The sequence below is a fragment of the Choloepus didactylus genome, chromosome 8 (genome assembly GCF_015220235.1).
Source record: "Choloepus didactylus isolate mChoDid1 chromosome 8, mChoDid1.pri, whole genome shotgun sequence".
Taxonomy (NCBI): Eukaryota; Metazoa; Chordata; class Mammalia; order Pilosa; family Megalonychidae; genus Choloepus; species Choloepus didactylus.
In genome coordinates, this window is record NC_051314.1 from 65,444,544 (window position 1) to 65,471,944 (window position 27,401).

The 27,401-nt window shown below is 41.2% G+C and overlaps 1 protein-coding gene across 2 annotated transcripts in view; it reads right to left on the reverse strand.

The window, feature by feature from the left end:
• The window catches only part of HELB (DNA helicase B), a 75,952-nt gene extending 48,754 nt beyond the window's left edge, over positions 1-27,198 (reverse strand). Inside the window, exons 1-3 of one of the 2 annotated variants that reach the window (XM_037846797.1) lie at positions 26,905-27,198; positions 25,181-25,591; positions 2,401-2,570 (exon numbers count right to left, since the gene is read on the reverse strand). In XM_037846797.1, coding sequence (XP_037702725.1) covers positions 2,401-2,570; positions 25,181-25,591; positions 26,905-27,091 — 768 coding nt within the window. In that variant the 5' untranslated portion in view covers positions 27,092-27,198. Of the gene's footprint in view, positions 1-2,400; positions 2,571-25,180; positions 25,592-26,864 lie in introns of both variants that reach the window. The other variant, XM_037846799.1, reaches the window with a different exon arrangement.
• Between the last annotated feature and the right edge of the window lie 203 nt (positions 27,199-27,401).

Genomic DNA, 27,401 nt, shown 5'->3' on the forward strand with positions numbered 1-27,401 from the left:
AGGAGATGAAAAACAAAGTAGCTGACACCTAATGCTTTATAAAAACAAACAAATGAGGAGGGGGAGAAGGGAGGGAGAGAGTGAAAGAAAAATGACCCTAGAATTTTTAAACAGTCATCCTCAAACTCAACCTACCACAAAGGAAAATGAAGACCTGCTCTTCCCCGGGGAGATAGTGAGCCCAGAAAGCACAAGAATAAGGTCCTGATCACATCTCTGACCTACACTGGCAGGGCTCAATCAATGTTTACTGAAATGAATTAACCTAGCACAAGGCAAACTTTTAATTAGTAACACTTCATATAATTTATTCTTGAAATGTGCACAGGCATAATTTTTTAGATCTCTAAATAGTTCTCCACTAAGTTCCTTGTATTTAGAAAGAACTTTAGCTTCTAGAAGTTGTTGTTTTTACAAACATTAACTCAGTAATCCTCCTAACTGCCCTTTGAGTGGATCACTCATTCATTCATCCATTCACTCACTCACACATCCTTACATGTAGTTCTAGGCACAAGGGAAACAGAAGTAAAAGCAAACAGAATTTCCTCCCCTGATGGAGCTTATGTTCTGGTGAGGCAGACACCAGATTAAAGTATATAAAGTATATAAAATGTTAGGCAGTCATAAGTGCTAAAGAGAAAAAATAAAGCTGTGAACGCAGATACACAGTGTCAGGGAGAAGATGATGACATGTAAGATGGGTAATCAGGGAATGTGGCATTGAGAAAGTGAGTGACTTTTGAGTCAAGCTCTGAAGGAAGGGAGCAATACATACATACATACATCTGGAGGGGGAGGCAGGGGACTTAAGAGGCAAAGCACAGAGACCTGAAGTAGAAAGCACCCGGCCTGCTCTGCAGCCTGCTTTATGTAATGAATGAATGGTTATGCACAACAAATGAATAAGGTTATGCATAATGAATAAACAGTTATGCAATGAATGAATTCAAAGAAACTTTTCAAGGACTTATAAGATTATGGGTGCCTCTTGCCAAGAGATCAGTGAGGTAGACCTGGTAATTGAGGAAAAGAATGCTGGCTCAAAAGAGAGGCAGCTATTGATTAAGGAGGACAAAGTGTATGGATAAGTGCCCCCCTAATCTCCATCCCAGACTCTCTGCTCCAGCTACCCCTGGCTTGAGAGATGTGCAGACAGAAGCACAGAAAAAGGAGAAGCCATGGTTCTAGTTCCTTTCTTTAGCCCACTGAGTGAACTTCTAAAATCACCAGTATAGCCTATCCACAGCCCAGGCAACCACGTGACAGTGATGGCTGTAGGAGAAAGAATTAGTCATCCTGATATCCCATTACCCCTGGGTCTGCCTTCATCATGCTCTTGTCTCATTCTCTAGACATCTCTCCCTTCTGGGTAGCAGTCTGGTAGGGTAGTTAAGAGTCCAGGGTATGCAATCCAATCAGACAGACCTTAGTTTAAATCCTAGCCCTGCCACTGATCAGCTATGTAACCTTGGGCAAGTTCATAACAATAGTATCTACTCAAAGGTTTGTTGTGTAGATTGAGACACTTCATATAAACTCCTTAGGTACAGTACCCTGGTACACTGTAAGTAATAAACCATTATTATTATCTGCCTCTTACATCTTATTGTTTTGCCTTTCTTCTCTATTCAATATATAGATGTAATAATCTAATATTCCCGAATCTTATTTTTCAAAGCATACTGAAGTCATAATCATTTGATGTAAGGAACAAATTCATTATTCTACTATTTCTCAAACAGGGGGTCTATAAACACTCTTAGGAGTCCAAGAGTTGTCTCAGAACTTTTTAAATTCTATTTTCATTTGGAAAGCCACCTTATAACCAAGTATGGCCAGGATTTTAGCACCATATTTGGTTTCCAACACCATTAGAATCTCATAGTACCACTTTGCTACTCTCAGTCTATAATAATAATAACAGAGGTGAATTCATTTGTAAATGATATTAATGTGCCAAATAAAAATCAAATGATATCATGATATACCATAGGAATAATGAAAGTTTTCAACAGTTCAAATAGGAAAGGGAGGACTGGGCTGCCCAGCAGACTGAACTTGCAAACTCATGAGAACTCATGCCTTCAGAGAGATCTATATTCAAGATGCAAATGGCAAGTTAGGTACAGAAAAACAGGTGTCACATTAAACTAAGTTACATAATCAAATCAATATTGATGACTTTAATGTCATCAACTTTGCTTTTTTGTTTTTCATTTACAAATTTATTGGCTTTATAGTTGCCCAAGAGCTATAGGCATTAGAAGACTAGGTTTAGTTGTAACAATTAAAGAAAAACAAATCAACATTGAGGTCCCATTTTTTTCCTTTTCAAAAGAGAAAACAAAAATTCTCAAGTTCAACAAAGCCTGCCTTACACAAGATTAACTTACTTACTTTAGAAAATCCAAGCTTCCATGGGCATGTACCTAAAATCTCTTCTATTTCTTCCAACAGCTCTTTAGAATCTGAGCTTATGAGCTGTTTAAAGTGTCGAGGCAGAAGAACTGGAAGAAATTCCATTATTTTCGGAAATTGCAAAGCTGTAGTTACATTTTTAAATGGAACTACGGGATATGAAAACAAAAAAAATTAAAACATATAAACACAGAAAGACTGATTTGAGGGACTTTTTCATTTAGCACAACCAATTCAAGAAATACAAATCAAAGAGTGATGAATGGATTTACTTTAACCAGCAAGAAAGCTGATCATATTATAACAATTGCTTTTGTACTGAGATGGTTCACATTACATGTAACTCAAAGTTTTATGTTCTTTAAAAGCTTTAATTAACTACTTCTCAGCCTTTTGTTTCCTTTTGTTTACAACACAGAGTCAAATTTTTGACTTAATGATATAAAAATAAATTTAAAGCTAAGCATAAAAAATATTTACATGTTAATCTTTATAATCAGTTTTCAACTGTAATCATGATTCTTTTGTCATAGAAGTCATTCAAAGTTGTGCTGCCAAATTTATTTAATATAACCAAGAAATGAAAAATTCCATATATGTGAATGTCCAGATAACAAATTCACCATATTAAAACTACTTTAAACCAGTTTGGACTGAAATCATTCCAAAATGGATTACCCATATGTTTGCCTCTCCCCTCTGCCTTGTTAAACAGATTGATTCACAAACTGAACTTCCATGTAAAAACTGGTTTCTATTCTAGAACCACAATTTTAGAACTGGAAAGGAGCTGAAAGGATCTTAAAGATCACCTCCATCCTATCCCTTCATGTGACTGATGAGGAATCTGAAATCCATAAGGGTCATTTATTTTTGATGCACTCAGATTAGTGTAGTGTTGTTTGCTCATCTGCTAAATGGATGTAGACTTCCTGTGTTTGCTTTTTTGAGGTTTTCTTGGGTTTTTTTTTAAGTTACAATATTTAATTGTAAGGATCAAGAAGTGGTTATTAGTCAATCCAGTTCACATTAATAGTTATGAAGGGTGTGGATGCTAGTTTTTAAATAAAGGTGACAAATACTGATCAGATTCTCCTAACACTATTCAGGATCTAAATAAATGTGATCTGGAAATGGTTCAATACATAAGGCTAAAACAATGACAATGCATGAATAATTAAACCAAAGGCATAATTTTCTAATGATCACTTTTAGTTAAACAAATTCTAGCTTTTTTAAAAAAGAAAAAAAAGTCTAAAACTACAAAAAGCTCAAAGCAGTCTATTTCTCTACCTGAGATAAAAGTAAATTTCTCTGTTCCTATTTAAACATAATTCTTGGCATTGAGGAAATCTGAATTCACTAGATATACATTGCTAAACTTTTCCAAAAAATTTTAAGCCCTGCTCAAGAAAAAAACTCTCGTGTTACACATACATATTTATATATATTTTTTCTTCAAAGACTAATGACAAATTTATGGGGTTGTAGACCTGTAATGGGAACATGATATTACTAATAATATGAAAGTAAACAGCCACTCATTTATACAAAGTGTCCCTGAAGGGTGCAATATAAATGGGATCACAGAATCTATGCCCATATATTAATCACTAAGAGTTCAGAAATTGAGCTCACTTTAAGGAAACTCATTCTTTCATTATTTTGGAGCAAAGGCTGCAAAACTTTGATGTACAACAAAAATATTGTGTATAAAAGCCCCAAAACCAAACCTTAGCCTAAACTGGCAAGGATTGCAACTTGAATTAAAAACTAAACCCAACTAGACCTTTCCCACAACTATGCAACTTTTGCTTCCTCACTTGCAGGTTTTTTCTGAGATAACAACCCCTTAGTTCTGCCCGCCTCCACCTTCCCCACCCCCACCCCCCCACCCCCCAAAAAACTACAGCTTCCTTCTTCGTGGCTGTCTTTGGCAATGCTTCCAAATTATGACAGCAAAAGAAGCTTCTAAACTAAATGAGGATGAAAACCAACACTATATATGTGTATGAAAGCCAGTATAAGAGTTTGAACTGAGAAAGAAAATACCAGAAGGAAGGCTGAGCAGCACAGTCTACCCTCAAGAGAAAAAGAGAAACTAAAACAGTAGGGGGACTTGTTTCTGGCCCTTCCTCCACATTATCTACTGATTACACGAGTATTCATGATTTGCAGTGGGTAGAGGTGGCCTAAGGGTACACTGATTGAGGAACAGAATCGTGAACTCTGGTCTATACATACAATGGAATACTGAGCAACAATGAGAAGGAGTGAAGTTGTGAGACAGGCAAGGAGGTGAATGGATCCTGTAGACAGCATTTTCAGTGAAGTACACCAGAAAGAAAGGCAAACACTATAATGCCTCACCAATATGGACTAACTACAATGCGTAAACTCAGAATTGAATCTTAGAGCACAGCCTAACAGGGAGATGATTACTGTAATGGTCCCTAGATTGTAAGCTCTTACAGCAGTCAAATCTATTCCTGGGAGGCGGGGCAAGATGGCAGACTGGTGAGCTGTATATTTTAGTTACTCCTCCAGGAAAGTAGGTAGAAAGCCAGGAACTGCGTGGACTGGACACCACAGAGCAATCTGTCTTTGGGCATACTTCATACAACACTCATGAAAATGTCGAACTGCTGAGATCAGCGAAATCTGTAAGTTTTTGTGGCCAGGGGACCCGCGCCCCTCCCTGCCAGGCTCAGTCCCGTGGGAGGAGGGGCTGTCAGCTCCGGGAAGGAGAAGGGAGAACTGCAGTGGCAGCCCTTATCGGAAACTCATTCTACTGATCCAAACTCCAACCATAGATAGACTGAGACCAGACACCACAGAATCTGAGAGCAGCCAGCCCAGCAGAGAGGAGACAAACATAGAAAAAAAAAAACAACACGAAAAACTCCAAAATAAAAGCAGAGGATTTTTGGAGTTCTGGTGAACACAGAAAGGGGAAGGGCAGAGCTCAGGCCTTGAGGCGCATATGCAAATCCCAAAGAAAAGCTGATCTCTCTGCCCTGTGGACCTTTCCTTAATGGCCCTGGTTGCTTTGTCTATTAGCATTTCAATAACCTATTAGATCACTGAGGAGGGCCCTTTTTTTTTTTTTTTTTTTAATCCTTTTTTCTTTTTCTAAAACAATTACTCTAAGAAGCCCAATACAGAAAGCTTCAAAGACTTTCAATTTGGGCACGTCAAGTCAAGAGCAGAACTAAGAGAGCTCTGAGGCAAAAGGCAATAATCCAGTAGCTGAGAAAATTCACTAAACACCACAACTTCCCAAGAAAAGGGGGGTGTCCGCTCACAGCCACCATCCTGGTGGACAGGAAACACTCCGGCCCATCGCCAGCCCCATAGCCCAGAGCTGCCCCAGACAACCCAGTGTGACGGAAGTGCTTCAAATAACAGGCACACACCACAAAACCAGGGCGTGGACATTAGCCTTCCCTGCAACCTCAGCTGATTGTCCCAGAGTTGGGAAGGTGGAGCAGTGTGAATTAACAAAGCCCCATTCAGCCATCATTTCAGCAGACTGGGAGCCTCCCTACACAGCCCAGCAGCCCAGAACTGCCCTGGGGGGACGGCACTCACCTGTGACATAGCACAGTCATCCCTCAACAGAGGACCGGGGGTGCACAGCCTGGAAGAGAGGCCCACTTGCAAGTCTCAGGAGCCATACGCCAATACCAAGGACTTGTGGGTCAGTGGCAGAGACAAACTGTGGCAGGACTGAACTGAAGGATTAGACTATTACAGCAGCTTTAAAACTCTAGGATCACCAGGGAGATTTGATTGTTAGGGCCACCCCCCCTCCCCGACTTCCCAGAAACACGCCCCACATACAGGGCAGGCAACACCAACTACACACACAAGCTTGGTACACCAATTGGGCCCCACAAGACTCACTCCCCCACTCACCAAAAAGGCTAAGCAGGGGAGAACTGGCTTGTGGAGGACAGGTGGCTCGTGGACGCCACCTGCTGGTTAGTAAGAGAAAATGTACTCCACGAAGCTGTAGATCTGATAAATTAGAGATAAGGACTTCAATAGGTCTACAAACCCTAAAAGAACCCTATCAAGTTCAGCAAATGCCACGAGGCCAAAAACAACAGAAAATTATAAAGCATATGAAAAAACCAGACGATATGGATAACCCAAGCCCAAGCACCCAAATCAAAAGACCAGAAGAGACACAGCACCTAGAGCAGCTACTCAAAGAACTAAAGATGAACAATGAGACCATAGTACGGGATATAAAGGAAATCAAGAAGACTCTAGAAGACCATAAGGAAGACACTGCAAGACTAAATAAAAAAATGGATGATCTTATGGAAATTAAAGAAACTGTTGACCAAATTAAAAAGATTCTGGACACTCATAGTACAAGACTAGAGGAAGTTGAACAACGAATCAGTGACCTCGAAAATGACAGAATGGAAAATGAAAGCATAAAAGAAAGAATGGGGAAAAAAATTGAAAAAATCAAAATGGACCTCAGGGATATGATAGATGATATGAAACGTCTGAATATAAGACTCATTGGTGTCCCAGAAGGGGAAGAAAAGGGTAAAGGTCTAGGAAGAGTATTCAAAGAAATTGTTGGGGAAAACTTCCCAAATCTTCTAAACAACATAAATACACAAATCATAAATGCTCAGCGAACTCCAAATAGAATAAATCCAAATAAACCCACTCCGAGACATATACTGATCACACTGTCAAACATAGAAGAGAAGGAGCAAGTTCTGAAAGCAGCAAGAGAAAAGCAATTCACCACATACAAAGGAAACAGCATAAGACTAAGTAGTGACTACTCAGCAGCCACCATGGAGGCGAGAAGGCACTGGCACGATATATTTAAAATCCTGAGTGAGAAAAATTTCCAGCCAAGAATACTTTATCCAGCAAAGCTCTCCTTCAAATTTGAGGGAGAGCTTATATTTTTCACAGACAAAGAAATGCTGAGAGAATTTGCTAACAAGAGACCTGCCCTACTGGAGATACTAAAGGGAGCCCTACAGACAGAGAAACAAAGACAGGACAGAGAGACTTGGAGAAAGGTTCAGTACTAAAGAGATTCGGTATGGGTACAATAAAGGATATTAATAGAGAGAGGGAAAAATATGGCAAACATAAACCAAAGGATAAGATGGCCGATTCAAGAAATGCCTTCACGCTTTTAACGTTGAATGTAAATGGGTTAAACTCCCCAATTAAAAGATATAGATTCGCAGAATGGATCAAAAAAAATGAACCATCAATATGTTGCATACAAGAGACTCATCTTAGACACAGGGACACAAAGAAACTGAAAGTGAAAGGATGGAAAAAAATATTTCATGCAAGCTACAGCCAAAAGAAAGCAGGTGTAGCAATATTAATCTCAGATAAAATAGACTTCAAATGCAGGGATGTTTTGAGAGACAAAGAAGGCCACTACATACTAATAAAAGGGGCAATTCAGCAAGAAGAAATAACAGTCGTAAATCTCTATGCACCCAATCAAGGTGCCACAAAATACATGAGAGAAACACTGGCAAAACTAAAGGAAGCAATTGATGTTTCCACAATAATTGTGGGAGACTTCAACACATCACTCTCTCCTATAGATAGATCAACCAGACAGAAGACCAATAAGGAAACTGAAAACCTAAACAATCTGATAAATGAATTAGATTTAACAGACATATACAGGACATTACATCACAAATCACCAGGATACACATACTTTTCTAGTGCTCATGGAACTTTCTCCAGAATAGATCATATGATGGGACATAAAACAAGCCTCAATAAATTTAAAAAGATTGAAATTATTCAAAGCACACTCTCTGACCACAATGGAATACAATTAGAAGTCAATAACCATCAGAGACTTAGAAAATTCACAAATACCTGGAGGTTAAACAACACACTCCTAAACAATCAGTGGGTTAAAGAAGAAATAGCAAGAGAAATTGCTAAACATATAGAGACGAATGAAAATGAGAACACAACATACCAAAACCTATGGGATGCAGCAAAAGCAGTGCTAAGGGGGAAATTTATAGCACTAAACGCATATATTAAAAAGGAAGAAAGAGCCAAAATCAAAGAACTAATGGATCAACTGAAGAAGCTAGAAAATGAACAGCAAACCAATCCTAAACCAAGTACAAGAAAAGAAATAACAAGGATTAAAGCAGAAATAAATGACATAGACAACAAAAAAACAATAGAGAGGATAAATATCACCAAAAGTTGGTTCTTTGAGAAGATCAACAAGATTGACAAGCCCCTAGCTAGACTGACAAAATCAAAAAGAGAGAAGACCCATATAAACAAAATAATGAATGAAAAAGGTGACATAACTGCAGATCCTGAAGAAATTAAAAAAATTATAAGAGGATACTATGAACAACTGTATGGCAACAAACTGGATAATGTAGAGGAAATGGACAATTTCCTGGAAACATATGAACAACCTAGACTGACCAGAGAAGAAATAGAAGACCTCAACCAACCCATCACAAGCAAAGAGATCCAATCAGTCATCAAAAATCTTCCCACAAATAAATGCCCAGGGCCAGATGGCTTCACAGGGGAATTCTACCAAACTTTCCAGAAAGAACTGACACCAATCTTACTCAAACTCTTTCAAAACATTGAAGAAAATGGAACACTACCTAACTCATTTTATGAACTTAACATCAATCTAATACCAAAACCAGGCAAAGATGCTACAAAAAAGGAAAACTACCGGCCAATCTCCCTAATGAATATAGATGCAAAAATCCTCAACAAAATACTTGCAAAACGAATCCAAAGACACATTAAAAAAATCATACACCATGACCAAGTGGGGTTCATTCCAGGCATGCAAGGATGGTTCAACATAAGAAAAACAATCAATGTATTACAACACATTAAAAACTCGAAAGGGAAAAATCAATTGATCATCTCAATAGATGCTGAAAAAGCATTTGACAAAATCCAACATTCCTTTTTGATAAAAACACTTCAAAAGATAGGAATTGAAGGAAACTTCCTCAACATGATAAAGAGCATTTATGAAAAACCCACAGCCAGCATAGTACTCAATGGTGAGAGACTGAAAGCCTTCCCTCTAAGATCAGGAACAAGACAAGGATGCCCGCTGTCACCACTGTTATTCAACATTGTGCTGGAAGTGCTAGCCAGGGCAATCCGGCAAGACAAAGAAATAAAAGGCATCCAAATTGGAAAAGAAGAAGTAAAACTGTCATTGTTTGCAGATGATATGATCTTATATCTAGAAAACCCTGAGAAATCGATGATACAGCTACTAGAGCTAATAAACAAATTTAGCAAAGTAGCGGGATACAAGATTAATGCACATAAGTCAGTAATGTTTCTATATGCTAGAAATGAACAAACTGAAGAGACACTCAAGAAAAAGATACCATTTTCAATAGCAACTAAAAAAATCAAGTACCTAGGAATAAACTTAACCAAAGATGTAAAAGACCTATACAAAGAAAACTACATAACTCTACTAAAAGAAATAGAAGGGGACCTTAAAAGATGGAAAAATATTCCATGTTCATGGATAGGAAGGCTAAATGTCATTAAGATGTCAATTCCACCCAAACTCATCTACAGATTCAATGCAATCCCAATCAAAATTCCAACAACCTACTTTGCAGACTTGGAAAAGCTAGTTATCAAATTTATTTGGAAAGGGAAGATGCCTCGAATTGCTAAAGACACTCTAAAAAAGAAAAACGAAGTGGGAGGACTTACACTCCCTGACTTTGAAGCTTATTATAAAGCCACAGTTGCCAAAACAGCATGGTACTGGCACAAAGATAGACATATAGATCAATGGAATCGAATTGAGAATTCAGAGATAGACCCTCAGATCTATGGCCGACTGATCTTTGATAAGGCCCCCAAAGTCACTGAACTGAGCCATAATGGTCTTTTCAACAAATGGGGCTGGGAGAGTTGGATATCCATATCCAAAAGAATGAAAGAGGACCCCTACCTCACCCCCTACACAAAAATTAACTCAAAATGGACCAAAGATCTCAATATAAAAGAAAGTACCATAAAACTCCTAGAAGATAATGTAGGAAAACATCTTCAAGACCTTGTATTAGGCGGCCACTTCCTAGACTTTACACCCAAAGCACAAGCAACAAAAGAGAAAATAGATAAATGGGAACTCCTCAAGCTTAGAAGTTTCTGCACCTCAAAGGAATTTCTCAAAAAGGTAAAGAGGCAGCCAACTCAATGGGAAAAAATTTTTGGAAACCATGTATCTGACAAAAGACTGATATCTTGCATATACAAAGAAATCCTACAACTCAATGACAATAGTACAGACAGCCTAATTATAAAATGGGCAAAAGATATGAAAAGACAGTTCTCTGAAGAGGAAATACAAATGGCCAAGAAACACATGAAAAAATGTTCAGCTTCACTAGCTATTAGAGAGATGCAAATTAAAACCACAATGAGATACCATCTAACACCGGTTAGAATGGCTGCCATTAAACAAACAGGAAACTACAAATGCTGGAGGGGATGTGGAGAAATTGGAACTCTTATTCATTGTTGGTGGGACTGTATAATGGTTCAGCCACTCTGGAAGTCAGTCTGGCAGTTCCTTAGAAAACTAGATATAGAGTTACCATTCGATCCAGCGATTGCACTTCTCGGTATATACCCGGAAGATCGGAAAGCAGTGACACGAACAGATATCTGCACGCCAATGTTCATAGCAGCATTATTCACAATTGCCAAGAGATGGAAACAACCCAAATGTCCTTCAACAGATGAGTGGATAAATAAAATGTGGTATATACACACGATGGAATACTACGCGGCAGTAAGAAGGAACGATCTTGTGAAACATATGACAACATGGATGAACCTTGAAGACGTAATGCTGAGCGAAATAAGCCAGGCACAAAAAGAGAAATATTATATGCTACCACTAATGTGAACTTTGAAAAATGTAAACAAATGGTTTATAATGTAGAATGTAGGGGAACTAGCAGGAGAGAGCAATTAAGGAAGGGGGAACAGTGGTCCAGGAATAACAGATAGGCTGTTTGGCGTTCTGGGGATGCCCAGAAATGACTATGGTCTGTTGGATTCTGATGGATGTGGTAGGAACAAGTTCACAGAAATGTTGCTATATTATGTAACTTTCTTGGGGTAAAGTAGGAACATGTTGGAAGTTAAGCAGTTATCTTAGGTTAGTTGTCTTTTTCTTACTCCCTTGTTATGGTCTCTTTGAAATGTTCTTTTATTGTATGTTTGTTTTCTTTTTAACTTTTTTTTTCATACAGTTGATTTAAAAAAGAGGGGAAAGTGAAAAAAAAAAAAAAAAAGAAAGAAAAACAAGGAAAAAAAAAAAAGATGTAGTGCCCCCTTGAGGAGCCTGTGGAGAATGCAGGGGTATTCGCCTACCCCACCTCCATGGTTGCTAACATGACCACAGACATAGGGGACTGGTGGTTTGATGGGTTGAGCCCTCTACCATAAGTTTTACCCTTGGGAAGACGGTTGCTGCAAAGGAGAGGCTAGGCCTCCCTATGTTTGTGCCTGAGAGTCTCCTCCTGAATGCCTCTTTGTTGCTCAGATGTGGCCCTCTCTCTCTGGCTAAGCCAAGTTGAAAGGTGAAATCACTGCCCTCCCCCCTACGTGGGATCAGACACCCAGGGGAGTGAATCTCCCTGGCAACGTAGAATATGACTCGCGGGGAGGAATGTAGACCCGGCATCGTGGGACGGAGAACATCTTCTTGACCAAAAGGGGGATGTGAAAGGAAATGAAATAAGCTTCAGTGGCAGAGAGATTCCAAAACGAGCCGAGAGGTCACTCTGGTGGGCACTCTTACGCACACTTTAGACAACCCTTTTTAGGTTCTAAAGAATTGGGGTAGCTGGTGGTGGATACCTGAAACTATCAAACTACAACCCAGAACCCATGAATCTCGAAGACAGTTGTATAAAAATGTAGCTTATGAAGGGTGACAATGGCATTGGGAAAGCCATAAGGACCACACTCCACTTTGTCTAGTTTATGGATGGATGAGTAGAAAAATAGGGGAAGGAAACAAACAGACAAAGGTACCCAGTGTTCTTTTTTACTTCAATTGCTCTTTTTCACTCTAATTATTATTCTTGTTATTTTTGTGTGTGTGCTAATGAAGGTGTCAGGGATTGATTTAGGTGATGAATGTACAACTATGTAATGGTACTGTAAACAATCGAAAGTACGATTTGTTTTGTATGACTGCGTGGTAAGTGAATATATCTCAATAAAATGATGATAAAAAAAAAAAAATCTATTCCTGAATTGTAATGGCTGTCTCCAAACTGAGATGTTGATCCCTTGGTGTATAACCTGATTGGTCTCTGGAACATTGGGTATCTGTATGACACCTGAAACTCAGAGCTAGAGCTTGGCAGATATGAATGTCAGTATTAACACATACAGCAATGGTTACAAAAAAAAGAATAAAAAAGCTGAAAAAGAGCCCAGACTTCAATTAGAGATATGAATGAAACAGATCTGGTTAAGACTAGGACAAATTGGGCCAAACGGTAAAGTTTGAAACTGACTGTGTGTTAAAACTCCAACTTCCACGTGAGACAAAGGAAAGAGATATTTGGTGTAGGATCTGTATTTTCTAAGCAAGATAACTTCTAGACAGTTTGTTCAAACACCACAGTTACATGGAACTTTGAATAAGAAATGAGACCTGGTAGGTCTGTATAAGTTAGCATGAATAGCAACACATCCCAATGTAATTTGGGCGGAGAATAAAAATATATATTCGGGGCCCCCCTGAGGAGCCTGGGGGATGATACGGAGGTGTTGGACTTCCTCACCTGGATTGTTGCTGATATTCTCACAAACATTGGAGATTTACAGCTTGACATGCTAAGCCCTCTGTCTTGGGGCTTGCCCCTATGAAGCTTGTTACTGCAAAGGATCTCCCCGATGCCTCTCTAAGAAAGCCACCCTGGCAAGTGATCTCACTGCCCTCCCCCTACATGGGACTTGACTCCCAGGGGTGTAAATCTCCCTGGCAACACAGGATATGACTCCTGGGAATGAATCTGGACCCGGCATTGTGGGATTGAGAATATCTTTTTGACCAAAAGGGGGATGCAAAATGAAACAAAATAAAGCTTCAGTGGCTAAGATATTTCAAACAGAGTCTAGAGGTCACTCTGGTGGACATACTTACGCACTATACAGGTAACACTTTCTAGGTTTTAATGTGTTGGAATAGCTAGAAGTAAATACCTGAAACTACCAAACTCCAGCCCAGTAGCCTTGACTCTTGAAGACAATTGTATAACAATGTAGATCACATGGGATGACAGTGTGAGTTGAAAACCTTGTGGATCACACTCCCTTTATCCAGTGTATGGATGGATGAGTAGAAAAATGGGGACAAAAACTAAATGAAAAATAGGGTGGGATGGGGAGAACAATTTGGGTGTTCTTTTTTATTTTTACTTTTTATTCTTATTCTCATTCTTCCTGGTGTAAGGAAAATGTTCAAAAATAGATTGGGGTGATGAATGCACAACTATATGATGGTACTGTGAACAGTTGATTGTACACCATGGATGACCATATGGTATGTGACCATATCTCGATAAAATCGAATTAAAAAAAAAAAAAAAAAAAAAAAGAGTATGGGACAAAATTTCAAATTCTGAAAAGGTATAACTTTGAAGGAGCTAGGGAAGTGAATAAATGATAAAGAAGTACAGCAGTAGCTTTAGCTGTCAATGAGTCTCTTTGCTCTGCACTGGCAATGTCAATATGGTCTTTGTTGGTGTCAGCCTTTCTGCGACCCGGTCTATTTGTCGATTTTGAGACTCAATCTCATTGCTGACATCCAGGGCCATGTTTTTTAGATTTCTCAGGATACTGCCCACCTGAGTCAGGCTCTCCTCCATTTCATCTTTCCTGGCTTCATTTGTTAAATGTTTAATGTATCCACCAGTGGCTGCTCGTGTGGCTGCTCCTGGGACTGACTGACTGTCACCCAGCCTGGCTGCTTAGATACTGCATTGTTATATGTGTTGTCTCCACCATCTCTCCATGTTGCCTTCTAGGCCTCAACAGACTCAAAGTTCTTCATCCTATTACATGTGCAGACACAAAGTCTACAACACTTGTTGAGTTCTGTTAAAGCCTTCTCTGCTTCTCTCATGTCTTTATTTATTTGGTCCATACCTTCTTCAGTGTGGTTTAGCTGTTCCCCCTCATGTTAGTTTGAAGCTGCTATGTACCCCAGAAAAGGCCATGTTCTTTCAATCCATTCCTGGGGGTGCAGACCTTTTGTGGGTGGCACCTTTTGATTAGGTTGTTTCAATTGAGATACAACCCAGCCCATTCAAGGTGAGTCTTAATCCTCTACTGGAGTCCTTTATGAGGATAAAAGGCAGAGACATTTGGTGACAGCTCAAAGAAACACCCAGAGAGACTTAGAGGAAAGCCCCTGGAGCACTGAGAGGGCCACTGGAGCCAGGAGCTGAAAGCAACAAAACCCAAGAGAGAAGGACCAGGAGATGCTGACCATGGGACCTGCTATCTGACAAAGGAACCCCAGATGCCAGTAGCCTTCCTTCAGAGAAAGGATCATCCTGTTGATGCCTTGATTTGAACATTCTCATGGCCTAAGAACTGTTTAAGTTAATAAATCCCTATTATAAAAGCAGCAGCTTCAGCAAACCAAAACAGGACCCAACACAACAAAGTCCCTGCCCTTGAAGAGTTTACATTCTAGTAGGAGAGTCAAATACATAAGCAAATAGATAGTACATTAGATGGTGAAAAGTACAGTGGAGTAAAATAAAAAAAGGATGGGGAGAAAGCAGTGTGTGGCGAAGGAGTGTGGAGTGTATTACTAATTTGGACAGGGGAAAAGCAAGGAGGCCAGTGCAGGTGAACCAGAGTGAGAAAAGGGGAAAGTTATAGGAGATGAGGTCAGGGAGGTAAATGGAGGCAGAGCAGACAGGAAATTGTAAGCCACTGTAAGGACTTCAGCTTTTACTCTGACTGCAGTGGAAGGCCATTAGAAGGTTTTGAGCAGAGAAATAGCATGATCTGACTTAAGTTTTGAAAGGATCACTTTAGCTGCCATTTTGAAAATAAACCGAAGGGGCTGAAGGCAAGTAGTTGGGGAACTACTGCTATAATCCAGATGGGAGACTACAGGGGTTTGATTCTGGGTGGTGGTGGCAAAAGTGATCAAAACTGTGGGCCTCTGTATATTCTTGAAGATGAAGCCAACAGCATTTGCAGATAGCATGTTTATCAGGAGTAAAGGAAGAGAGAAGTCAAAGACAACACCAAGGATATTAATGTGAATAGGAGGGAGGAAAAAGCCACCATTTACTAAGAAGGGAAAAGCCTGCGAAGAAACAAGCCTAGGGAGACAAATTCACGAATTCAGGTTCAGGCATTTTAACTCCATGTTAGTGGAGATGACAAAGCGGCAGCTGGACACATAAATCTGAAGTTCAAGAGAGAGGTTTAAATTAGAGATGTCAAATATAGACTGGATGTAAAGCCCTGAGACTGGATGAGATTGCCTGGAAAGCAGGCAGGGACAAAGAAGAAGTCAAAGGACTAAATCCCAGAGCATATGGATATTTAAAGGCAAATGAGTACAAACCAGAAAAAGATGATGTCAAATAAGAACCAACCAAGTGGTGCTGTGGAGGCAAGTGTTTCAAGAAGGAAAAAGGGACTAATTGCCTCTAACATTGCTCACAGGGGGGCTGATAATAACTAATAGCCACAGGATTTAGTGACAGGTGATCATTAGTGACTGTGACAAGAGCTGTTCTGGTGTCTTAGTGAAATGAAAGCATGATTAGAAAGCGAAATTTCTGTCTAAAAGTAAAAGAGGACAGGCTAGATGGAACTGAAGGATGGTAGGTAAACAGCACTAAGTCTAGGAACAAATTTGGGACCATTTGACAAACTCATGTTTTTTCTCCGGCCATTTAAGCTACATGGGTGTAGACAGATCTACTAAAACAGGATTTGTGGTGTTTTGCACAAAAGTGAGCTCCCTAAAACACAAAACCAGTCTTGTCAATCCCCTGCTGTAAGAAAGGAATAAGTTTCGTTTTCACACAGAGACAGCATGGAATAAGGGAAATGGAGGCAAAAACAGTTTAAACAAGCCCCAGACAAAGAGAAGAGAGAATCTGCCTGCTCCTTATATGGAAAAGTAACCATAGTTACTGGAATGTAAAGAGATATGAGGTAATATCAGAGGCGGGAACTCACAGCAAAAAAAATAAAAATTTGGGGGGGATAGGCTGATCAGTTCAAAATCTCAATAATGAGCTAGTTGGCTCTCTGGGATTGGCTGTACAAATTAAAATCTCAAAAGATGAATTAGTTAGTGTTCTCGGATAGGCTGTAACCTCTGTAGTACCCAGTCAATGGGGAAACAGGGGAGGGACTTGCAAATTAGGAGTAGGAGATTTAAAGATCGCCATTCTCTTCCTCTGGCGCGCCAGCCTTCCACGTGTTTGGCTGGACGCCCTATCTTGCAAGATCGTAAATAAATTCTTTTCTCCTCCAGAACCGAGAGAGCGTTTATTCCCTTACAGGTACCGCTTTATTTCCGACAACTTGGGGGCTCGTCCGGGATCCAAAGCTTCGGAGGGGGACCCCCGAGGTGGACAAAGGGAAGGCGCGCCCCGCTGATTGAGCGGTCTCAGACTCCGCCATTGGGGGCCCATCTCTGGCAGCTAAAGGGCCCGAGACCAGACGCTTGGATCTGCCGGTTGTGGATGAGAAAAGGGGGAAAAGGAAAGGCTTGCCTCTATCTGACCAGGCAACTCCGTGCACGGACCAAGGTAAGGAAAGTAATATATTGCCTTGGTGGTCAGGAATTCCTGATGAGTCTGGAGCTGCTTGTGTGTGACTGAGACGTGCAACATACTGCACAAAGCGAGTGTGGAGTCTCAATCTGCGGTTCCCGCGAGGGAAAGGGCCAGAGACAGACGAAGCGAAAGGAACTGAGAGAAAGAAGCCCAGACAAGACTCAGGATGGGAAATAGAGGCAGTTGGCCGGCCGGGGAAGAAGAAAACGGGGCACCTATAGAGTCCCTCGGGGACATCCCTCCAGATAGCCCACTAGGTAGGATGTTAAAATACTGGACCGATAGCGATCGGACCAAGGGAAAGGACAAAAAGAAAATGATTAAATATTGTTGTTACATTTGGATTGAAGAAAGCATTTCACCGCCAGATGTATTCTGGCCAAAGTATGGGACAGAGGAGGACTGGCTCTGTGCCAACCTTGTAATTTATGTTAATGAGAAGAAACCCTTTTCTAAGGAGGAGTCTGATTATGCCACGTGCTGGCTAAAGAACAAAAAAACTCCCCTCTACCCTGTGAAAGATAAAAACCCAAACTTGGAAGATGAGTTGGTAGAATCTAAACCCTGGGACCCCTTATTAAGCCTTCCTCCTCCCTACTATTCCCCTCCTCCCCCAGGGCAGAGATTGTTAAGTCTGAGGACCTAATAAAGTCAGCACAGGTTCCAGGGGAATCAGGAGGCCCATCGGCGCCAACTGCCCCACCAGATATGACCCATCAATGGTTGAGGAAAGAATTAACACAGTGCAAAAAGGATGTACAAAATTTTCCATTTCCAAAAACTCTTGAAGGAAAGAGAGTAAGGGAACATCACCCCGTTAAATCCCTTTACCCCTTGAGGGAGGTGCCTATGGGGCCAAAGGAAGTCGGGTATGTAAATGCCCCATTAACAAGTGCAGAAGTAAGAAATTTTAAGAAGGAGATGAAATCGCTAATAGAGGACCCAATGGGGCTGGCTGAGCAAACAGATCAGTTCCTAGGCTCTAGCCTATACACGTGGTCTGAACTTATGTCCATATTAAACATCCTCTTTACGAAAGAGGAGAGAGGAATGATAAGAGGGGCTGCTATGAAAGAATGGGAAAGGCAACACCCGCCAGGGCAAGGGGTGATGGCAGCAGAGCAAAAATTTCCAAATACTGACCCTGATTGGGATAATAATGATAAAGAGGATAGGGCACAAATGAAGGATCTCAGAGACCTCATTGTAGAGGGAATAAAATTGGCGGTACCCAAATCTCAAAATTTGGATCAGGCCTTTGAGGTAAATCAAGAGAAAGATGAGTCTCCCTCTGCTTATCTACAAAGATTGAGAGAACAAGTAAGGAAATATTCAGGTATGGACCCTGAAGACCCTGTAGCCCAGGGAATGTTAAAGGTCAGCTATGTGAAGGGATCTTAGCCTGATATTCGGAAAAAGATTCAGAAAATAGATGGATGGATAAATAAGCCATTGGAGGAGTTATTAAGGGAAGCACAGAAAGTATTTGTAAGAAGGGAGGACGAAAAACAAAAGCAGCAGGCTAAAGTCATGATAGCCACTGTTGACCACTTGGTCAAGAAAAGATTAGAAACAGGAAATGGGGGATGCAGACAGAGGCGAGATAGGGGAGGGGGCTGGGCTGATTTAAAAAAAGAAGCAAGGAAAATGCAGAACTCTGCAGGGTGTTATCATTGTGAAAAGCCTGGCCTTTCAAAAGGGAGTGCCCAGACTTACAGAAGGAGGGTCGAGTTATACCGCTAATGAATTTTGAAGACTAGGAGAGTCAGAGGCTCCTCATCTCAGAAGCCCACCGGGAGCCTTTAGTAAATTTAAAGGTGGGCCCATATCAAGAGGAAATTACATTCTTGGTAGACACTGGAGCAGCTTGCTCCTCTGTAAATCATCTTCCAAAGGGGGCCAGGCTCTCTGGCAGTTCCCTCACTGTCACAGGGGTAAAAGGGGAGGGATTTAAAGTTCCCATTCTTGAACCTACTAACATTTGTTGGGAAAATAATCAAATCATAGCTCCCTTGTTGCACATTCCAGAAGCTGGGAGTAATTTATTAGGAAGAGACCTAATAATACCTATGGGACTGGATTTAGAGGTAATGAATGGACGGATTGAGGTTTTGGCCCTGCTCACTGAAGAAGATGAAAAAGACATTAAGGAGGAGGTATGGGTAAAAGAAGGAAACAGGGGAGGGTTGCAAATTCCCCCAATTAAAATCAAGTTAAAAAAGGAAGGGGAGGTCGTGTGCCAGAAACAATATCCTATTCCTCTTAAAGGAAGACAGGGACTCCAACCCATCGAGGGTCTCCTTCGAGATGGACTATTGGAAACCTGTATGTCCTCTTTTAATACTCCCATTCTCCCCATTCAGAAACCAGATGGTAGCTGGAGAATGGTGCAGGATCTAAGGGCCATTAATAAAATTGTCCAGGTTCGACACCCTGTAGTTCCTAATCCTTACACTCTCCTGAGTAAAATTCCCTTCCATCATAAGTGGTTTAGTGTAGTAGATTTAAAGGATGCCTTCTGGGCCTGTCCCCTTGATCCAGAAAGTAGAGACCTGTTTGCCTTTGAGTAGGAAGATCCCTTCAATGGGCGAAAGCAGCAATACAGATGGACGGTCTTACCTCAGGGTTTCACGGAGTCCCCCAATCTCTTTGGGCAAGAGTTAGAGAGGGTACTGGAAAAATTTCCAGTCCCACCTGAAATCACCCTTCTGCAATATGTAGATGATCTATTAATATCAGGTAAAGAAAGGCAAGTGGTGGCTCAAGCTACGAAAAATCTACTGAACTTTTTAGGGGAACAAGGATTAAGGGTATCTAAAAGTAAACTGCAATTTGTAGCAAGGGAAGTTAAGTACCTAGGCCACCTCATAAGTGAAGGAAAAAGAAAAATCCATCCAGAAAGAATCCAGGCCATAGTAGAGTTGCCTCTTCCTCAAACAAAAAGAGAGCTAAGAAAATTCCTGGGATTGGTAGGGTACTGTAGATTGTGGATAGATTCTTTTGCATCTCGAACTAAAGGGCTATACCAAAAATTACTAGAGGAAAAGCCTGACAAGATAGAATGGGAGGAAGTGGAAATAAAGGCATTAAATGAACTCAAGCAGGCACTGGTGCAAGCTCCTGTTCTAGCACTTCCTTCCCTCGAAAAACCCTTTCACCTGTTTGTTACAGTAGATAAGGGAACAGCTTTGGGGGTCCTAACCCAAATCTGGGGAGGCCAAAGAAAGCCAGTGGCTTTCCTTTCAAAGGTTTTAGATCCAGTCTCTAGAGGGTGGCCTGGGTGTGTTCAAGCCATTGCAGCAACTGCCCTTTTAGTAGAAGAAAGCAGGAAATTAACCTTTGGAGGGGCATTAGTAGTTAGTACTCCTCATCAAGTGAGAACTATTCTGTCTCAAAGGGCAGGGAAATGGTTAACTGATTCCCGAATCTTAAAATATGAAGCAATCCTAATGGAAAAAGATGATTTGGTCTTAACAACAGATCATAGCCTAAACCCGGCCTCCTTCCTCTGGAAGGGGCCTGAGCAAGTAGAGACCCCTGAGCATGACTGTTTAGACCTAATTGAATACCAAACTCGAGTCCGACCTGACCTAAGGGATCTTCCCCTGCACTCGGGGGAAAGACTGTTCATAGATGGATCCTCCAAAGTCCTAGAAGGAGAAAGGCACAATGGCTATGCAGTTGTAGATGGGATAACTTGTGAAGTAAAAGAAGCTAGCCGATTGCCCAATAAGTGGTCAGCTCAAACTTGTGAGTTGTATGCACTAAATCAAGCCCTCAAATTATTAGAAGGAAAGGATGGTACAATATACACTGACTCTAAGTATGCCTTTGGGGTAGTCCACACCTTTGGAAAGATCTGGGAAGAAAGGGGATTAATCAATAGCAAAGGAAAAGAACTGGTTCATGGGGAATTGGTGAAACAAGTATTAACCAATCTACTCTTACCTAGAGAAATATCAGTGGTGCATATAAATGGACATCAGAAGGGACCTACTTTTGAGGCAAAAGGCAATAGGTTGGCTGATGAAAAGGCTAAGGAGGCCTCTCTCTACCCCCCTTTAAAAATAATGGTCCTAATACCCTCTATCCATAAGGAATTTGGGGTCCCTACATTCTCTGCCAAAGAAGTAAAAGAGTTGAAACAGTTAGGAGCAACCTTAAATGATCAGGGGAAATGGTTTCTCCCAGATGGCAGACAAATGTTAAATAAACAAATAATGAGGGAGATATTAGCAGTCCTACACCAGGGGAGTCATTGGGGGGTACAAGCCATGTGTGATGTAGTACTTAAACAATTTGGATGTGTAGGCCTTTATACAGTTGCTAAACAAATCTGTGAATGGTGCATAATTTGTCAAAAAATTAATAAAAAGGTTTTAAGAAAACAGGTACAAGGGGGAAAAGAGCCAGGCCTGAGACCATTCCAGAGCATTCAAGTTGATTATACTGAAATGTCACCAATCGGTCGTTTAAAATATATTTTGGTAATTGTCGACCACCTCACTGGATGGGTGGAAGCCTACCCTCTATCCTCAGCTACAGCATTGGGAACTTCTAAAGTTATCCTTGAACAAATCATTCCCTGTTATGGGTTAGCGGAAAATATAGTCTCTGATAATGGCAGTCACTTTACCTCCCGTGTGTTGCAGAATGTCATGAGAAGCCTGGGTGTCACTTGGGACTTCCACACTCCCTGGCATCCACCATCCTCTGGGAGAGTGGAAAGAATGAATCAAACCATAAAGAAACATCTTTCTAAATTAGTTTTGGAAACAAAGTTACCTTGGATCAAGTGCTTACCTATAGCTCTACTAAGAATCAGGACTGCCCCTAGAAAAGAACTGGGAATTTCCCCTTATGAAATGCTTTTTGGTTTGCTTTTCCCCAGGAGGACTGGAGAGCTCCCCTCCCTAAACACAAAGGATCTTTTTCTTAAGAATTATATACTGGCCTTGTCTTCTACTTTATCATCTCTCAGGCACTGTGGACTGCTGGCTCAGACCCCACCTCTTGAATTTGCTGCCCATCAACATCAGCCTGGCAGCTGGGTTCTGATCCAGTCGTGGAAAGAATCCAAACTTCAACCGATCTGGGAAGGACCCTATCAAGTCTTGCTGACAACTGATTCGGCAGTCCGAACGGCAGAAAGAGGCTGGACTCATTACACACGAGTGAAGGGACCGGTGCCTGAACCAGACGATAAGTATCCAGCAACTCAACCTGAATCCTGGAAAGTGACTCCTACCTCAGATCCCCTAAGGATCACTTTAAATAGGCAACAGTTGAAAGAACATACTAGGAGGGAGGAAGGGCTGGATTAAACCCTATGTTTGCATTGTGCTCTGTGTATAGCTTAATGATGAAATTGCTTATACTGATCATAATGTTCTATATTCAAGGAGTAACAGGTTCTGCTAAGCTGGTTATAAGTGTAGTCAAAGGCTTAAAGTCTCAAACTGTACAATTTGATGTTTGTCAAGTAATCAGCTGTAAAAATCTAAAACATCAGCAACAACTGAGGGAGGAATATAAGCATTTATGTAAGCAGACTGTTCAAATAGAAAGCAAGATTGTTGGGGGGCGAACATTTGAGAGTATAACTTACGAGACACCTAACCCCTGTTATTCTTGGAACACTGCTTGGTGGACCACACAGTATGAGGGATGGGTCTTACCCAGGTTGGAGGAAAAACCATTAAGGGAAACTTGGCTGGAATTTAACTCTCCAGTTCAAATTGACCCCAAGGTCATTAGAATACTTAAGGCCAAAGACTTAAAGCAAACCACAGAAATAGAGACAGGTTATGGAAATACAAATGCCTGGGTAGAATGGGGCAAACATACCATCCAGAGTCCAAACAGAAGTGACTGTTATGCTTGTACAACCAAACAACCCACTGTTCAGATTATGCCCTTCCCCTTGGGGATGAAAAAGCATGAAAGGGAGTTTAAATGTATAACACTCCTCTTTCAAAATGCTACTCCTGGTGAAAGTTGTAGTACGTTGTCCTCCCTTCTCCCTCCAGTCCAGAAGGGAAGTGTCAAAGCCATACCAACGTCTCACCTTGGTCCCGGAAACCACTCTGCCTGTCTCTCCAGATGGGAAGAAGGGCTCCAGGATCTTGGTACCATGGCTTTGTGTACACAGGTGTGGAGTGTGAGCAAGGATAGTACTGGCAACTTCTCCAGCCTAACTATACCCCGAGCAGACCTCTGGTGGTACTGTGGGAAGGGCATCCTCTGGGCAACACTACCTGAAAGGTGGGGAGGAACCTGTGCTCTGGTTCAATTGGCTATCTCATTTACCCTGGCATTTGAAAGTAATAAGAAAGTACCAACCCAAGGCAAAGGAGAAAAGAAAAATGTACAAAATGTACCTAGTTCCTTCAATAAACAAATGTTTGTAGATAGTATAGGGGTTCCCCAGAAAGTTCCTAATGAGTTTAAAGCTAAAAATCAAGTAGCTGCAGAATTTAAATCATCCTTATTCCGGTGGGTCACTATCAATAAAAATGTCAATCATCAGCTAAAATTTATCAACTATACCAGGGATGTCATTAAAGAAATAGCAGAACAGTTAGATGCCACTAGCCGAATGGCATGGGAAAACAGAATGGCCCTAGACATGATGCTAGCTGAAAAAGGAGGCATCTGTGCTGTAGTTGGGGGAAATTGTCGCACATTCATCCCCAATAATACCGCACCTAATGGAACTATCACCAAAGCCCTACAAGGCTTAACAGCCTTATTTCAGAAACTAGAAAAGAATTCTAGCATTAACAACCCACTCACAGAATGGTTGGAAAATTGGTTCGAGAAACGGAAAGGAATTGCAACATCTATTTTAATTTTCCTTATCATTCCAGCCAAAATGTTTATAACAGCTGGGTGCTACATAATCCCATGTGCTCAAAGGCTAGTTCAAAAACCCATCAAAACCACTAGAATCAAAAATAAGAAAGATCCCTATGATGAGGAATGTGAAAAAGCCCTTAGCAAATTTGAGAATCTAAAATGTGAAAACTAAAAGTGTTTAAAAAGAAAGAGGAGGGAATCTGTAAGAAAGGAATAAGTTTCGTTTTCACACAGAGACTGCATGGAATAAGGGAAATGGTGGCAAAACCAGTTTAAACAAGCCCCAGACAAAGAGAAGAGAGAATCTGCCTGCTCCTTATATGGAAAAGTAACCATAGTTACTGGAATGTAAAGAGATATGAGGTAATATCAGAGGCGGGAACTCACAGCAAAAAAAATAAAAATTTGGGGGGGATAGGCTGATCAGTTCAAAATCTCAATAATGAGCTAGCTGGCTCTCTGGGATTGGCTAATCAGTTCAAAAATCTCAATAATGAGCTAGTTGGCTCTCTGGGATTGGCTGTACAAATTAAAATCTCAAAAGATGAATTAGTTAGTGTTCTCGGATAGGCTGTAACCTCTGTAGTACCCAGTCAATGGGAAAACAGGGGAGGGACTTGCAAATTAGGAGTAGGAGATTTAAAGATCGCCATTCTCTTCCTCTGGCGCGCCAGCCTTCCACGTGTTTGGCTGGACGCCCTATCTTGCAAGATCGTAAATAAATTCTTTTCTCCTCCAGAACCGAGAGAGTGTTTATTCCCTTACAGGTACCGCTTTATTTCCGACACCTGCTTATATCCAATCCATGACATTTCAGTTCTTTTTCCATTGACACTTACTACCACATTTTTATACACACCTATATCCATTTTTCAGTTAGCCTCATTCTTATGTCAATGGCATAACCCTGAAGCAAAATAAACACAATAAGATTTTAAACACTCACATCCTTAAATATCCCAAATTACACTAAAACAGAATGATAAAATCATACTTACTTATGTTTTTCAGAGTAAGATTCATCTTGCAATCTGGCAATGACTTCTCCTCTTCCTTTTGTGCAGACGGTTTTTTACCTTTCCTTTCACTTTCCTTTTGGAAAGTTCTTAGTGTTTCCTTAAGATTTTCAAAGTTTAGGTTTTTATAGCTTGATACTTCATTTACCCATTTTAAAAAGCTATTTATAAAATCAATGGAGAAATGACACTCTTTAAGAAAGAGGGCACAAATATGTTTTTGATTTGGTGGTAACATGTCAGACTGTAAAAAGTAAGATGGAAATCCTTGAGCATGATAGCTATTTAATCCCACAGGCTTTACTTGTACCTTCACTCGCCACCAAGGACCTGTTAGTGGAAAACGTCCAAACACTTTGCATTGCTCTTGAGTGTTTTCATCAGAAATTAAAACTGAAAGAAAAAAAAAAAAGTTAAGGTTAAAAATCCTCTTCCCAGATATTTTATCAAACCCACCACTCTTTTTAATCCCCCCACAGAATGCTACACAGACATCTATAACACTTTTCCACCTACATGTTTGTCTCCCTTTACTACATTATAAACTCTCTGGAATGGGGACCATGTTTCATTTGTCTTTTGTAATTCAAGAGGTAGCACACTGCACCACAAATGTCTGCTGTTTCCAATACTGGGTTACAAGCAGTTCCTAAAAATGCCGTGCTCCCTCCCATCACAGGGCCTTTGCACAAGACTCAAATGTTCTCCTCCATATACCCAATTTACTACCAACCTTGGCTTTATAATCACTTCTTCACAAAAGCCTCCCCTGACTCTCAGAAATATAACCTCTCATAGCACTTCTTTCCTCCAAAATAATATTACAGTTACTTTTGCGGGTTTTTTTGAAGGATGTCTGCCTAACTCACTAATTCTAATCTCACCATCTTATCTCACCAGGGTAACACAGTACTAAGCACTTTGCACGTGTAGAACAGGGTAGCCAGTCCATAATACATAAAGAAGGGATGACTGAACACTCCACAATACCTGAAAATTTTCCGTTTAAAGTTATGTCGCCCAAACACGTGCAGCCATTTAAGTTAATTAAATAAAACCAAAAATTCACATCCTCAGTTGCACCATCACTTTTCAAGTGCTCAATAGTCACATGTGCTGGCTGGTGGCTATTGTATTGGACAACACAGATAGAAAACATTTCCATCACCATAGAAAGTTCCACTGAGCCGCACTTGTCTCAAACTAAAATAATTCTTAAAACTTACATGTAACAGGTGTACTTTACAGAGTAGGAAAAGTGCATAAAGTTAACACCAATTCATGGAGTTTCTCGTTGTACTTTTTCCTAGGTAGCTAAAGAATAACCCGTATTTGACTCCAGACAGGATAGGGTAACGTTTAAAAGCCCTATTCTGGGTGTGAACACAGGCTCCACGTCCGCCACCGCCTGGCCTTGCAACAGGGTAGGCGGCCTCTCTATGACTTATTTGCAAAACTACCTCAAAGGGTTGTGAACATTAAAGGAGATAATATATGTAAAGCCCAGGCTTAACGCATAGTATGTGCTTACTGTCGCCCGCTTTTATTAATAGTATTGTTTTAAACTCAGTAGGATGGAGCAGCTAGGCCATCCCAAAGGGAACCCTGTAGCAACGACTGGGCCCCTCACTTAGGGCGACGCCAGAACGGGAAACACTTCACTCACCAGCCTGCCCCATCCCCCCGGGGCAGAGCGCGTTCCTCACCAGAGCGGCGGCCGGGGAGGCAGCTAGCCTTTACGCCCCCACTGCAAAGCTCCTCGGCATCGACGAACACCGGGTCTTCATCCTCCTCTATATCCTCCTTTAAATAGTCATCATCCGCCTCCTCCAGGTCCTTGGGGGGCAGCAGAGGTCCCTGCAGTTCGCGCAAGTGCTGACTCATCCTGACCATGCTCACTTATCCGGAGTTCAAACAAAACAAATCCCAAAAACCCAGGCCTGGTACACACCACGATCAGCCGATCAGCTCCGCTACTGGAACAGCGCACACTTCCGGGAATGTCCCGGCCGCGGCCCGCGGGAGCAGGTGGGAGGGGGCGCGGGAAAGCTCCGCCCCAAGGCTCCTCCCGCCTGGAGGGAGCGAGGCGGGGACACCCGCGGGCGATGGGAGGAGTCTGGCCGGGGTGGGGTGGGAGGCGCGAGCGGGGGGACTCCCGGCAGCACCTGGCAGGTGGAGGTGGGGATCCCGGAGGCGCCTGGAC